Consider the following 14,851-nt stretch of genomic DNA (forward strand, 5'->3'; position numbering starts at 1 on the left):
TGATAATATGTCCTTGTCTATATCATAGCACATATGGACATCAGGGCATACCTTTATTGGCGTTGGTTGCTTGTCCCCTCCTTTTTCTTCCTGTATTTGGAGGGATGGCCTCTGTCTAAAAAAGAACTGTTTTTACTTCTGCCATACGGCTGGAATCGGCGATTCCCTTTGTAGCCATAGCTCTGGTGGCCGCCATGATGACCCCCACGTGTTGTTGTAGACGTGGGACGAACCCTCTTTGTCAGCTTGTTTGCCTCGGCGATGTCTTTGGTTATTTTGGACAAGTCGCCAAAGAGAAATTCCGAATCACCATCCCCTGCGGGTGAAACATTACAGAGAGACGCGTAATCCTTGTGGAGCTCTTTTTTCATGGCCATTCTCCTTGATAGGTTGACCTCATGATTAAACTGTAAGCCCATGGCTACACTGTCGGTGATGATCTTTAACAGATCCCGGTCACCAGGATACTTTTTCATCACCAGATCTGCCGCTTTGATGGATGCCATGGTCGATCCCATCAAAATGCCTTGCGACTTTTGTGATTTTGAGTCCTGCGATCGCATGCTGGACGACAACTGGTTCCAAACTAGTGGATTAACCTTAGGGACCCGTAGGTCCTTTATGTTTTCTGGACGAACATATTTGTCCATTTTTTCCTTCAGCTTTTCTTCGCTCATCTTTGACTTGACAAGGGTATTGAATATGCCCGCCAGTCCCTCATGAATAGCAGGATCCGTCTTTTCGTTTACATTTAGATCGGCTGCTATGTCCTGTAAGACATCGGGTTCTGGCGTTTTTACCCCATTCTGACTGTCGATGAGTGTCTGTAGGGCTTCGTCGACTATATCACCATGTCCCGCTTCATGATCATGGCGACTGGACTCCTGGTCACTGTCCTCTTCGGCTTCTCCTGAACAGAAAGAAGCGAAGTTTTGGTTCATTGCTTGCATCTGTCCAAGCAATGCGGCAAACATGCCATTCACATTATGATCACCATTAGGTGGCGTGTCTCTGGCCGCCACAATCGAGCCTTCACCGGCCTCGTCGCCCATATTGTACCAGTGTACGTCGGTTCCTAACCACGTTAGGACCTTACAACAACGTTTAAGTATCAACTACGTTGATCCCAGCTGGATTTCTTGCTAGACTAACTGCGTTAGACTAATCCAGAATCGTTTGAAGACTTTAACAAAAATTATAAGAACAACTTGCTTTGAACGCAATCCGTGCAATGACTTGCGCAAGCGCTGTGCTATCTCATGGGATCACCTGACTTCCTGTCATGTGATAGAATATTCCTTTTTTCCCCCTAAGCTATAATTTCAAACACAATGAGCAGAAAATCACATTCCTGCCAGTGAAGCAATGATATACCAGTATTCCTTTCTTGGTTCAGTAGTTGTCTGTCTGTCTTTTCATCAGTTAACGGAGTAGCCTATCAGTCCTTTTTATTGATGATATACCAGTACACTTGTCTTGGTTCAGTAGTTGTCTGTCTGTCTTTTGATCACTTAACAGCATACCCTTCAATCCATTATAATGATGATTTACAATCTAGATTCTACACTATCTTTGAAATATGGTTGTCAGTAAGATGATGGCAAGGAGTCGATAAGTGGTCAGTAACTTAACGGTAAGGTGTCAATAAATTGTCGGCCAATACCTTACCATACAGTGCGGATTAATCACAATAGCCATACCATTCTGTATACATATCTTGATTGCAAGTTAATAGGAAACTGTATTTTTGTTTATTGCAGCTAGGGACATAATAAGTAAATAAAGGTCCAAACGCTAGGGCAAGGTTTGCATTAGAATTTAAGACGGAGGGCTGCCGGACCGAGGTCTTGAATTCTAATGCAAAACCAAGCCCGTGCTTTGAACTGGTTTAAAATATCAACTAAGCCCTAAATTCCATTGTTTCGATGCAAAACACAAAATGCTAAATTATATTGAATTCAGAGAGATAAGATTACTTTTGCTTTTCTTTTGGAAATAGAGTGCTTACTATATATCTGCGTAATTGAAAACCTATCCAGGGTTTATAATTCAGCCCAGTTCTCCCCAGTTGATATCAATTCCACCCCCGGCCTCTGAATCTGGGTTCTCCGAAGAATTTAAGAACCTACAGCAAACAATGGATTTAGGGTGTGGTTAATTTTAAATATCTGTTAAACCTCATCTTTATTATAAGTTCTATTGGTAGTTTTTTTCTTTCATAAAGAACATTTCATACTTTTATTAGAATAATTAGTAAGTCTGCGGAACACATGTCCAAAGCAAGATAATGGTTCACTTAGGATTCATAACTAAAACATGGTACAGATTAAACCATACTTAAATACTTGCATAGACCTGATAAGTAAGGTAAGTACAACTTGCAACCCAAAACATTAACAAGAGACATTGGTTGTATAGTCATGGGGTTCTCCATCAGAAGCAACAGGGGGAAATCATTAACTGTGCAATATTTGTTTACCGATTAAAAAACTCCATAATTCAAGAAGGAAACATGATAAAAACCATGACCATGAAGGAGATTTTATATTGATTCAACTTGGATTTTTTCTATTCAACTTGGTTTATTTTGTAAAGAATTCGGTATGATAGGAGAACCTACATCATGAATTTTTTAAGCCCTTTAATAAGCTTGCAGATCATGTTTTATTGGGTCTAAAATCACTCGGTTGTGCCTCATGTTTTATACCTAATAAAACACTGCTGCTTATTAAACAGTACTTAAATAAGTTTTGGTATACCCAATGAAATCTACCCAATTAGGGAAGGGTGGGGTGACATATTGTATTGTATCAATGAACTGCAAATTCAAACTGAGTGGGAATGTGGAAAAGTGGGAAAAGCAGAATGAATATTATAATTTTCCACTTTATTCATTTTTCTTCTTTTTTTTTTTCATGTTACCATTTGTCATTCCACTTTTTGAGTTCCCATAGGTTTCCTGTTGTACCATATTTCATTTGCACTTTAACATCCATATATCCATACTTTATTTCGTTGGCACTTTATTTTGAAGTCCAACTAATGGAAAGGGATAGGCAAAGTAGAAACCTGTTGATGTCCCACTTTGAATATTTTTGAAAGAATGACTTTTCAAATGTTTAGATATGTGCCACACACTTATGATTTTTTGGGGGGAGGGGGGGTTTGGCATTAAAAAACTTAATTGACACAGGTATCCCTAGTAGTTGCAAAAAAACTGACTTTGATTCATGTTTGACCATGAATCACTTAGATAATTATGCTTTCCTGTTCATGGCTGATTTTAGTCTATGTATTTATAATTCATTTTTTTTCTTTTTAATTGATAAACCAATACCAGCCTCAAACCATATCCCACAATAACATTATTGGTAGTTAGTAGTTGATGAAATAAAGGGTGTGAAACTCGGGGGGAGGGTTGCACATAACATACAGATAATTCTGATGCTGTTGGTAGATGTGAAATCTGTTTGAGGCATGTCGCAAGGGAATCTTTCACAACTGCTAGGTACAATATCCCATTAGGTATCACATGTATGAAACAAGGAATGTGAATATGAGGGGAATTGACTGAACCAAATTATCCAGCTGTCAAGAAAGAGTCCATTGTGATATTCATTATTGTGATACCTAAAGAAAATGATCTAAAATCACTATGCTAAAAGAAAAGATATATTTAAATGATTGTGAAGAAACTTACTTAAGAAATGCTATGGAAATCCTGGGGAAGGCTGCAAATAGATTTTTTTAAAGTGGCAGTTCAGATTCATTGGTTCCAGAATTGCTGGCATGCCTCAAACAGATTTATCAATGCTAGACAGCCATGCTATCAAACTATTCATGACAAAATGCTCTTTATTTAAAAAAATATTTTATTGGCGGTACAAGAATCAATCCAAAATACAAATTGTACTTTGTGTTTAGAAAAGGCTTTATATTTTAATGACTCCTTTGGTGAAGCTATATATAAGAAACTTGCACATGTTTTGTTGTACCGTCAGTCATCACAGTGAATTTAGAATGATCAAGAATGAATGAAATGGTGTGGTGTCTACGTAACGTTATATTACACCCCTGAAACTAAATGTACAAGTTAATCTAATGCAATCTCGGAAAGAAAGCATAATTTGGCTGCACAATTTTACTGAATAAATAATTAATTCCTGATTGAATGATATATTTTCTACTTGGATCTATTTGGGGTGTGAAATATAGTCTTCACATTTTATGTGGCACCATTTATTTTGTCATGAATAGTTTGATAGCGTTCATCTTTACTGATACACCATACATATACATGCATACATACGCACACACTTTGTTGTCTGTTGTCATTACTATATATTATATAAACCATACACACAGTCATTAGACCCAGTTGTTATTGACCGAACCCTGGTTCCTGATGAAATGGCAAAGGCATAATGAATGTCGTAGAGGGAAAAAAAACACTTAACTTTTCTGATGTTTTGAAACTTGAGGCTTTTGTTGACAGGTGTGAGTAACGGTGCTGCAAGTTACTCAAGATGATACCAAATCCACTTGATCAATTTTAGTTCAAAGGGACTGACCTATAGATGGTTGTTTAAATCATGAATGCATCAGATTTATTTTTTATTTAATGATGATTTAGGATAGGTAAAGCCCTAGTGTTATTCCTAGCCTAGGTAAGTATTCAGGATCCTAAGCTTATCTTGTTTCCTAATAAGAGTTTTTTTCACCAGCAAATAACTCCTTGGCAGAAGTAAAAGAGCCATAATTAATTAAAAAGAAATTCTCTTTTTTTTCAGTTTGGAATTGAATTGTGAGCAACTACATGTACAAAAATTGACCATGCCTCATTCAGAGTATATATACCATAGTTGTTAATTTTCTGCATCAAATGTGCTTGAGACACTTTGGTTTTGGACAGCTTGTGCATATACTACAAGTGCTTTGGACATAATAATCCATAGTAAAACTCTTGGTTTTACATTTTATTTTTCATTTAATTCAAGTGTAATTGCATGTTTCTTGATTGTGAGGTATGGTGTTTCGATGCCATTCATTGATGGCTCACCTTGTCCTCTATTCATTCATTTTTTATTTCACATTTGCCTTGTTTGGCTTGGATTTATTTCTTTGCACTTTTGTATATTATTTCATGATTCTGCACAGCTGAATTTGTACTAAACATTAATTTAGTCAATCAGTAATTTAGGGCATATTGAAAGAAATGATCCAGTTTCAAATTTTGATTTATCTCCAAAATGATTGCATGAAAATCCATGGAAATTACTGTATAGTTTGTATGACAAAAGTCTTCATCTTCAATTCATAAAAAGCTCCAGTTTATTCAAAGTTAATGGTCAATTCATACATTTACTGTAGTTGCTCTGTGTTAAATTTGTAATTTGTTTTTGATTTTTTAATTCACATCATCAGTTGATAATTATTATTCAAATTGTTTGGAACTAATTGAGTGTTTGACTTTCATTGAATATTTTTGTTTCTAATTTTAGTTTTTTTTCAAAACATGTTTTTGTTTGCCAAAAGTATATTTTTTCGTTTGTTAAAAGCTTTTTTTAAGACCTCAGTTTCATCTAAGAAATTATAAGTGCATTTTTTCTGAACATATTTTCTTTTGCAGTGCATTTTTCTTAAGTTGTGTTTTGTTTTTATTAATGAACTCTTGACATTTTCAATTTTCTTTCTTTAGTTTAGTTTTTCTCTTGTTATTATATATTTTTTATTAATGACTTTTATTATTAGAGTTTTAAAAGAAACTGAGGTCTTATTTTGCTGGTGAAAAAACTAATTAAATTACAATCCTATGATAGAACCTTGTATATCAGTCTAGCCAAGCATCATTAACGCAAGATTAGATCACCTAGAAATGATTCAACTTCTAGTCTTCCCAGCTTGATAATCTACTTGTATGAAAATCTGAATGGTGTCTTATGCAAGTCTATTGAGCACACCGCCTCAAAGTTATCACTGTTGTACACACCCATGAATAGTACGATATGATTATCTCTGCTCCTACTCACACTAACCTGCACATTGGCTGGCATCCATCCATCAGCGCACTCCCAAGAAATCTGCAGAGAGCCATCACCTGGTATCCTTACCGACAACCTTCAACTTCAGAGCAGTCATCTGATCACAGCCTCAAGGTTAGACTCTGCGGAGAGCAGCAATTTTATACCGCCTTTAGTGGTTTCCTGGCCTGGTGGGGCAGCTTCTGTTAGGTGCTGATAAGACCTCGTGGGAGGTATCAAGTGTATTTCATTTTTCTGGTGTATAAATAATAGATGATAATAATATTAGATACAGGAGAGTGTTTCTAACTAGTGAAGGGTTCCAGTAGATTTTAAACAAAAAAGTCTTAAACTAACTGCCAATACCAATGTCGTTGAAATTTTAAACTTGAGAAAAATTAAAATTGGGCAAAAAATAAAATAAAATTTAACTTAATTTGGTTTTTACTGTGAACCCTTGACTAGTTGCAAAAAATGTGTTACTTTTAGATAACTTGAATATTTGAAAATTAAATAATTTGGATTACAAATGTTCAAATATCTTAGTGAAACACTCTCCTATATCTAATATCTTAGGCTAGAGGACTGGTAATAAGAAGTATCTTCATCATATTCAATAATCAATTCAATAGCAATAAAATTTTTTCTACGCCTTTATGGCTTCATTTTCAGATGACTGAATAAATTCTCAATAAACTTTATCCTATTAATTCATGCAAGCAATTCAAATATTATCTCTTCTCAATATTAAATTAATTAAAGCTATAGCTTTTGAATAAAACAAAGTTGTCTGAAATCATGCTGAAAAGAGTTTAGAATCAAGATGGTTTCAATTGTAAACCATGAACAAAACATTCCTACGAAAGTACTTGTGAAATTATAAACTTGACTACAGGACTCAAAATAGTGGGCAATATGGAAGCACAATTTTACCGATGGCAGGGCAGATGAAGATAACATTAGAGGAGAAATAAATTAGTTTAATCTAACACTGAGAATCAACTTGTGCTGACCAAATGCTTTTGCTATTATGAGTCCTGCATTACCAGTCCTCTAGCACAAAACATTATTTTTACTATTTTCTAGAGTTTCTATATTAAATTTCCCTTTTTTTTCTTTCTTTTTGCTTAAAGATTTTTTACTCCTAGGCCTAGGTAAAACTATAATAGTTCCTTTGAACTTCTTCTGAAAAAGGTTTTTTCCTTCTTCCCTTTTGATCTTATGTTTACATTCGTTTAATCCTAGGCCTGGGGCATCCCTTGTTTTGTTTTTGATATTCTAGTTTGAATTAAAGTTATTTCCAAATTTCTTTGAAAACTTAGCAATTTCTTTGAATAATTAGCAATTTCTTTGAATAATAAGCTTAAGCTTTTTGTAATCTCTAGAAAATGCTAATTTCCTAAAAAAAAATTGGTAATATTTCAATCTATATATTATGTTACTCAATCTGATAGCATTATATTCTTATCATTGGTTGGTGATTACTGTCTTCAGTACTGATTGACTGGATCTTGATGGTGCTTCATCTCTTGGTGATGCTGCATCATCTGACAAGGCTTTACAGCACAACAGCTTGGTATGACTGAATATGACAGATTTGGTATAACTGCAGAGAAAACAGAAGAATATGGTCAAAATCCTGTCTCATGTTCGCAACTTGTCAAAACATAAACAGTGATAAAGTTATGTGATTAAAGTGTCAAAGATTCTGATTCCTCAGAAATACAACAACAATACAGAAAGGTATAGTTCAGGATACATAGTAGGGTTGTACTCTAACTAGACTGTCAATAGTCTGTTTTTACTTTGTCATTCTTCATATTTTCTTTGACCAAGTGATCAGGGCAAGGGGATAAATGCATTGGAATACATGTATACCCTCCAGTTTCGTTTTGCATAAACTACCTAGCACCCTCCCCCTGGGGATATTAAACTAGCTACCAATCCTTGCTCAGCCAAGTTAACCACAGCAAACAGTGACAAAAGGAAATGGAGGGATTGCTTGCAGTCTGTACACTAACATATCTAATAGCTCAACTTACTTGTCTGTCATGTATACTGGCCAAAGCTACACAGCATCACAAGATACTTGACTGTAATGGCTGGTAAGCTGAGGGGAAAAAGGAAGAATTTTTTAGAAACATATAAATTATACAATTTTTTTGCTAACTGCTAGACAATGCAAGGGATGCATTGGATATTGCATAACATGGCACTTTTAACCATTGTATACATGTAGCTAACTAGCACAAATATTCTCACATCTCTTATTCATCATTTGACATTATAACAGGGACAACATAAAGCTCAACTTACTTGTCTGTCATGTGTAGAATGTCCCACAAAAGACTGACAGCATCATAACTTGGACTTATCTGTAATGGCTGACAAGCTGCAAATAGGAAGAGATAATTTTTTAGAAGCAGGTATAAATTTGTTATATAAAGCTTTTGTTTTACGGAATGTTAATGTACAGTACCATACTCTTCTGTACCCTAAAGTGTAAACCATATATCCATGACATATGGATTTCCAGAAAATATCAATATCCCCACCATGGAGAAAATTTGTTAAAGGACCCCACTATCCTCAGAAACTTCCCATTTTCTTCCATAGAAACTCTGTGATTTTGTTCTTTTTCTGACTCCCCTCCCCTCCAGAATTTCCAATTTCCTTCATGGGTGATGTATGAATGTTTTCTGGAACTACCGAATAGCACTAAAAACTTTGGTTTCTTTTGTTTTGAATTGTTTCATTGATGCTATTTCGTACTAATTAGTTAGTACTATTTCACTGATATATGGTTTGCATTATTGTCATTGCCTTGATACAAATGTTTTAATTTCTTTTTGCCAATTTTCACATTTTTGTGAATTAGCATAAATTTGTAGCATTGACATATTAAGGCGTTTTTATGTCAATCATGAATATTAATTAGTATTTTTTATTCATGCTGATTTTTTTTCATTGGCTAATTGTAGAAAATGTGTTCAAGTAGCCTTAGATACAGTTAATTCTGGACATTAAGCTTAAAAATGCACATACCTGGCAATCAGTAATGATGTATCCTTGGAACATTGTAAGGGATTCATCTAGGGTTAACACCCTTTACCACAGGGTTACCATGATGGAGTAACCATCATGCTCTTCAGGTCAATACTCAAAGGTCAATCTCAGAGGTCAATATTCATACAGCAACAAGGTGAGCTTATTTTGTTATGAAGGTCACAGGGTCATCTCCAGGTTAGCACATTGATATCATCTTGATATTCACTTCTATATTGATATAGCAACAAGGTGAGTCCACATTCTTATGAAGGTCACAGGGTCATCACCAGGTCAACACATCATTAATCAGGTCAATACTCATAAATTAACAAGGTGAGTCCATATTGTCATCAAAGTCTTTTTCTCTTTCTTGTTTTAGTGCAGTTAATCCATCATTACAAGATAGATACTGGACTATTCCATGGTTAGCATACTGGTTGGCGTGTATGTATTGGTTAATAGAGACAAGGTGCAGTATGTGGCTACAAGCTAGATGTCAGGTATCAACAGCCATCCTGTTACGACCTCACTGAACTTATACTTTTTTTCATCAAACGTGCATTTTTATCACTGCAAAAACAAAAAAGATAATTCTATAAGGGCAATGTTTAGGGGTTTTTTTGGTTCAATCGAGGGAGGAGAGGTTTGAAAGTTTTATTAGTTGAATTTCGCGCAAGGTTAAAAATTAAAAAATTCAAAATATAAGAAAATGAATATATTCTCAAGCTAAGCTTGCAAACTGTTTTCAAACTTTATAAGATTGTATATTTATAATAAATATAGTTGTTCGTGACAGTAAAAGTGAAATTTTTAGGCTTCGAAAATGACATGTGTTATGGCGGACGAAGCCGGTGAAACGAACATTCGAAGTTTTTAAACTGGTCAAAAATACAGAAAAACGAAAGAAAACGCAGAAAAAACGAAATAACTCTTACCTTTCTTAGTTCTCGTGTACTTCTCTCTCTGTTAGGTCGAGCACGAGCTAATAACGATCTTTGTTCTTGTACAATTTCAGCCTAAAAGCCCATCGTGTTTTGCACCCGTTGAAACACATCCACCACCAACAGCAGCGTGCGTGAAATGAAGAGGTGACATGCTCAGGGACTGGATACTAGCATTTTACACAGGGATCCCACTGAAAAATGGAATTTTTGGCGAAAAAATAAGGAAAATTAAACGGTTTTTGGTCGTTCTTTTTTGCCGAACACATAACAAATAAGTAGAGGAGGCTGTTTTAGCACTCTACGGAGGGTAAAACCCTGGGAAAATGCCATTTTTAAGCAAAAAATAAAAATATGCTAATTAGTCACGTGACCCAATATTTTCCTTTTTTTTTTTGGTCAGTTTTTCAATTTTTTGATCTTGGAAAAAATAAATTGGTAGGGTTAGGTTAATTTCATTTTATTTTATTATTTATTCAATGAAGCGGTTTATAATAAAAGACCATTGAACCTTTATTGTCTGATGTGTTCTCTTTGTCCCTTTATTCTTGGACACCCATCAAAACAGAAAACGAGAAAAATAAAACAACAGTTGAAAATCACTTTATTATTGACACACCTGACCAAGAATAAAATACACCCAGACGTAAACAACAATGAACAAACAAAAGATTTCAAGACCCATGCAGCGTTAACTTTTTTTATTACACTTTAAATTCTATAAACTTTATTAACTCTTGTTGCTTTCAACTTCGCGCGCCGACTGTTTTGAGTTCACTTTTTGGAGTCAATTCCCTGATCAACGGTCCAAACATTTGACTCAACATTTAGCCAACATTTGTTGGGATCGCTTGTCACGGTTGGGTCAAAATGTTTGCTAAAAATGTTGGCTAAATGTTGACTCAAAAGTTGAACCGCTCGTCGAGGCCTTTCATTTTATCAACTCTTGTTTCTTCGCCATTTCGCGCGGCCGTTTTTTGTTCACTTCTTGGAGCAAAACAACACGGAGCGTTTCTTCGATAAGTTATGTGCATAAGAATATCACTTTGAATAAGTGTTTTCAAGCGTAGAATAAAACTACTACTCAAGGGAATAACACACGTGACTAAAATGAACAGCGCCCAAAATAATGAAATATATGACGTCACTTTTAGGTGAATATGATGGAAACCCGTGGAAGAGTCTAGCACTTTGGAAATATGTTGTTTTAGTTTTTGAGTGTAATTATTCACGTAGTTCCGTGTTTTAGTCACGTCGTCGTTCCCTCGAGCATCATTCATTTATTTCAAAGAATCAGCATTCTTTCTCATGAAGCGAAAAGAAACAAGCTTTAAGGAATCTGGCACTTTATATGCAAATTCCTTTACTTAGCGCAATAATTTTTCGTTCTTTTCTTTCGTTTATCAATCCCTTGAGTATTACTTGTTTGTCTTTTGTTGACGGTCAGGGTGTTATGGATCATTGTACTCGTCAAAGGAAAAATTCGAAAGAAATCACACTGACTTTTCTCTTAGGAATGCGCGGCATTCCTTTGTTTTATCCGGTAAGCCTCGTATTCAAGATACTCTAGCGTGTGTGTGTTGGTGGTTGGGGGGAGGGGGGGGGGCAGGCGGTGGGATGGGGGGGGGGGGGTAGGCGGGAAGAGGCGCACAAAATAACGACAATAGTTTTGTTATATTTCAAAAAGTCTTTAATTAAACTCTTTCATTTATTTTAACATTTTTACAGTTATTGATATTTTGTTCAACACTACTTTTTTTAGTGCAGATCTCTTTTTCTCACTATTTTCTTTCCTTTTCACACTGCTTTTTTTTCTTTTACCGTTTAACATTATCTTCAATGTTTTCTTTCCTTTCATTCCTTTTCCTTTTCCTCTTCCTCTTTATTCCTTCTTAACACTAACTATTATTCCACCTTCTTTACTGTTGTTTTTTCCTTTTCTTTGTACCTTTTATCTTATTTTGTGTTTGCCTGTAAAAATGAAGCCATTAAACCCGTAAAATAGATATTACATCAATACGCTTTAGTAGACCCTAATTCCATTGTTTTCTTTTGTGTCTATTTGACGTTGACTAGTAATTTTTATTTCACGAGTTAAATGTCCTTACTCTATTCTCCAAACAATCTTCTTAATTTTGATAAATTATACTTTGCAAATTCTCTGTCGTCGCTTGTTTCTCCCGACCTCTCTTCTTTCTTTTCTTTGATAATTTTTTCTCCTGCAGAAAATATCAACTTAATTACAGATAAGCATTCAAATAATCGGCACAAATAATAATAATAACACTTTGAAAATAAAAGCAACGTCTCCCTTAGCATTGCGTACAACATCACAGGTAGGTAACAGGGTTTGTAGAGGGATGTCACACGTAGCAACCTTTCCAGTAACATTGCGCACCACATCACAGGTAGGTAACAGGGTTTGTAGAGAGATGTCACACGTAGCAACCTTTCCAGTAACATTGCGCACCACATCACAGGTAGGTAACAGGGTTTGTAGAGAGATGTCACACGTAGCAACCTTTCCAGTAACATTGCGCACCAAATCACAGGTAGGCAACAGGGTTTGTAGAGAGATGTCACACGTAACAACCTTTCCAGTAACATTGCGCATCAAATCACAGGTAGGCAACAGGGTTTGTAGAGAGATGTCACACGTAGCAACCTTACCTGTAATATTGCGTACCACATCACAGGTAGGTAACAGGGTTTGTAGAGAGATGTCACATGTAGCAACCTTTTCTGTAACATTGCACACCACATCACAGGTAGGTAACAAGGTTTATACAGAGATGTCACATGTAGCAACCTTTCCAGTAACATTGCGCACCACATCTTGGTCACGTTAATGTTGTATGGTGTGATTGTTACTGTATGTCTTGGTCACGTCAATGTTGTATGGTGAGGTTGTTACTGTATGTCTTGGTCACGTAAATGTTGTATGGTGTGGTTGTTACTGCATGTCTTGGTCACGTCAATGTTGTATGGTATGGTTGTTACATCATTACACCTGACGTTATATGGGGTTGCTGCTGGAGTCGTTATTGTCGTTTTTAATATGTCTTGCTGTTGCGTCGCTACGATTTCGTCGTTTATGAAAGTAAGGCTGCTGTGTGCTGTTTTTTTTAAATATTCTGTTTTTGTTTTTTAGTTAAATGAGTTACTGTTTTTTTGTATACATCGTCGTTGTCATATGAGGACATCGTATATGCTGTAGTTTGTTGTTGTACATTGCTTCATTATCACTTTGCTATATGCTGTTGCTGCTGGAGTGATCGTCGTGTTTTTGTATACGTCACCGTTGTCATATGATGTTATCGTTTATGCTGTATGCCATCGTTCGTTGCTGTACGGCTGTGACTGATAATGGATGTTATGTCATTCACATACCTTTGACTTAAATGCTTGGCTTCACATGCGTGATCACATCATGAGGAATACTGGGGCCATCAAGGGCTCTCCTTCAGGCCACAAGACTCTGAACTGTTTTCGCATGTGAGCCACCTTCAAAAGTAGACCTTGTATTATCATATATGTTTTCAGTTCGACTGCAAATTTAATGAACCATTGGGTAAATATGCACAGACGCAGTAGATATACAGGCAGATTTTTACTTAATTGATTAATACAAAATCTCTCCAAAAACCGGCTACTTACATGTGACATCCCTCTACAAACCTGTAACCTACCTGTGATGCAATGTTATGGGAAAGGTTGCTACGTGTGACTTCCCTCTACAAACCCTGTTACCTACCTGTGATGCAATGTCACAGGAAAGGTTGCTAAGCGTGACACCCCTCTACAAACCCTGTTACCTACCTGTTACGTGGTGCGCAATGTTACACGAAAGGGTGCTACGTGTGACATCCCTCTACAAACCCTGTTACCTACCTGTGATGTGGTGCTTCATGTTACAGGAAAGGCTGCTACATGTGACATCCCTCTACAAACCCTGTTACCTACCTGTGATGTGACAGAATTAACTACTGGTGTTTTTCTATTTGCAATCAATTTTTCTCTAGAAGAAAATGCGGGTTGGGGACAAGGCAGGTTGCAGCTGAGAGGAAGGTGTAAGTATTTTAAAGAATGTTGTTTTTGATAAAACTTTACAATGTAGTTTTGATTGTATTAGAGGCTACTGATAGCTAGCCCCTACCCCCCCCCCCCCCATTATGCCACGCCCTTGGCACGAGGTGATTTAGCTAACTCAAAAGAAATTATCAATTCCTTTTTGAAACCCCTTTGGCATGCATTTCCTGGGTTTTATTGCTAGATCACATCTTCTTGACATGACTTTCATTAATTTTCTGATCGAAATCTGGAAGCGGAGCTGGAATGTAGAAACTTTTGTGTTTCTCCCTAGCAAAGAATATAAAATGGCAAACCAAAGTATAGAAGTATAGTCATGCAAGACATGGAACCCCTTTCAATACAACTTTTTCATATCATAATGATACCTCTATTAAGCAGACACCTTTCATTAAAACCAACAGCTAGTTGCACAGATCCCCTAATTTTTCTTCCCACATTTACTGTAAAATAAAGCTATTTTCAGCAGACATCCAACGTGCAAGGTACCAAAGGTGTCTGCTTAATACAGGTGTATTGTAATGTTTGAGTTGCTTACCTGAACCCTTCCAAATGGTGATCAACTTTATCAGGAACATCTTACTAACTCCTTCCTTGCTTTACTTGCTGTATATTGGCATTCTATGTAATGGCCACCCCTCCCCCTGAAATCATTCTGCATCTACCGGTCATCAATTTTGACTGAACTGGAACAACACCACTTCTGTAACTGACAACCCATGATTTCTAAGGCTGCGTTTATAATGTATGGCA

At 36.1% G+C, this 14,851-nt stretch overlaps 1 protein-coding gene and 2 long non-coding RNA genes across 3 annotated transcripts in view; 1 reads left to right on the plus strand and 2 right to left on the minus strand.

Moving 5' to 3' along the window:
• LOC116289818 (uncharacterized) overlaps positions 1 to 10,492 on the plus strand; it is a 37,129-nt gene extending 26,637 nt beyond the window's left edge. The window contains exons 3-5 of the long non-coding RNA XR_016120601.1: positions 8,314 to 8,446; positions 9,448 to 9,568; positions 10,084 to 10,492. This is a non-coding gene — a long non-coding RNA (uncharacterized LOC116289818). The remainder of the gene's footprint in view (positions 1 to 8,313; positions 8,447 to 9,447; positions 9,569 to 10,083) is intronic.
• LOC148909033 (uncharacterized) lies at positions 54 to 6,382 on the minus strand. Its single transcript, XM_089034533.1, has 2 exons — positions 6,036 to 6,382; positions 54 to 4,571 (listed from the first exon to the last, which is right to left on the minus strand). The coding sequence occupies exon 2, from the start codon at positions 1,050 to 1,052 to the stop codon at positions 54 to 56; it is 999 nt and encodes a 332-aa protein (XP_088890659.1). The 5' UTR covers positions 1,053 to 4,571; positions 6,036 to 6,382.
• Positions 7,468 to 10,138, minus strand: LOC116289819 (uncharacterized). Its single transcript, XR_004196375.1, has 5 exons — positions 10,004 to 10,138; positions 9,066 to 9,638; positions 8,337 to 8,412; positions 8,063 to 8,130; positions 7,468 to 7,626 (listed from the first exon to the last, which is right to left on the minus strand). It is a non-coding gene; the product is annotated as an uncharacterized LOC116289819 (long non-coding RNA).
• Positions 10,493 to 14,851: the final 4,359 nt, after the last annotated feature.

This window comes from Actinia tenebrosa, unplaced genomic scaffold (assembly GCF_029948245.1).
Source record: "Actinia tenebrosa isolate PJP-AT-01 unplaced genomic scaffold, QUT_ActTen_1.0 PGA_scaffold2__45_contigs__length_23673736, whole genome shotgun sequence".
Classification (NCBI taxonomy): domain Eukaryota; kingdom Metazoa; phylum Cnidaria; class Anthozoa; order Actiniaria; family Actiniidae; genus Actinia; species Actinia tenebrosa.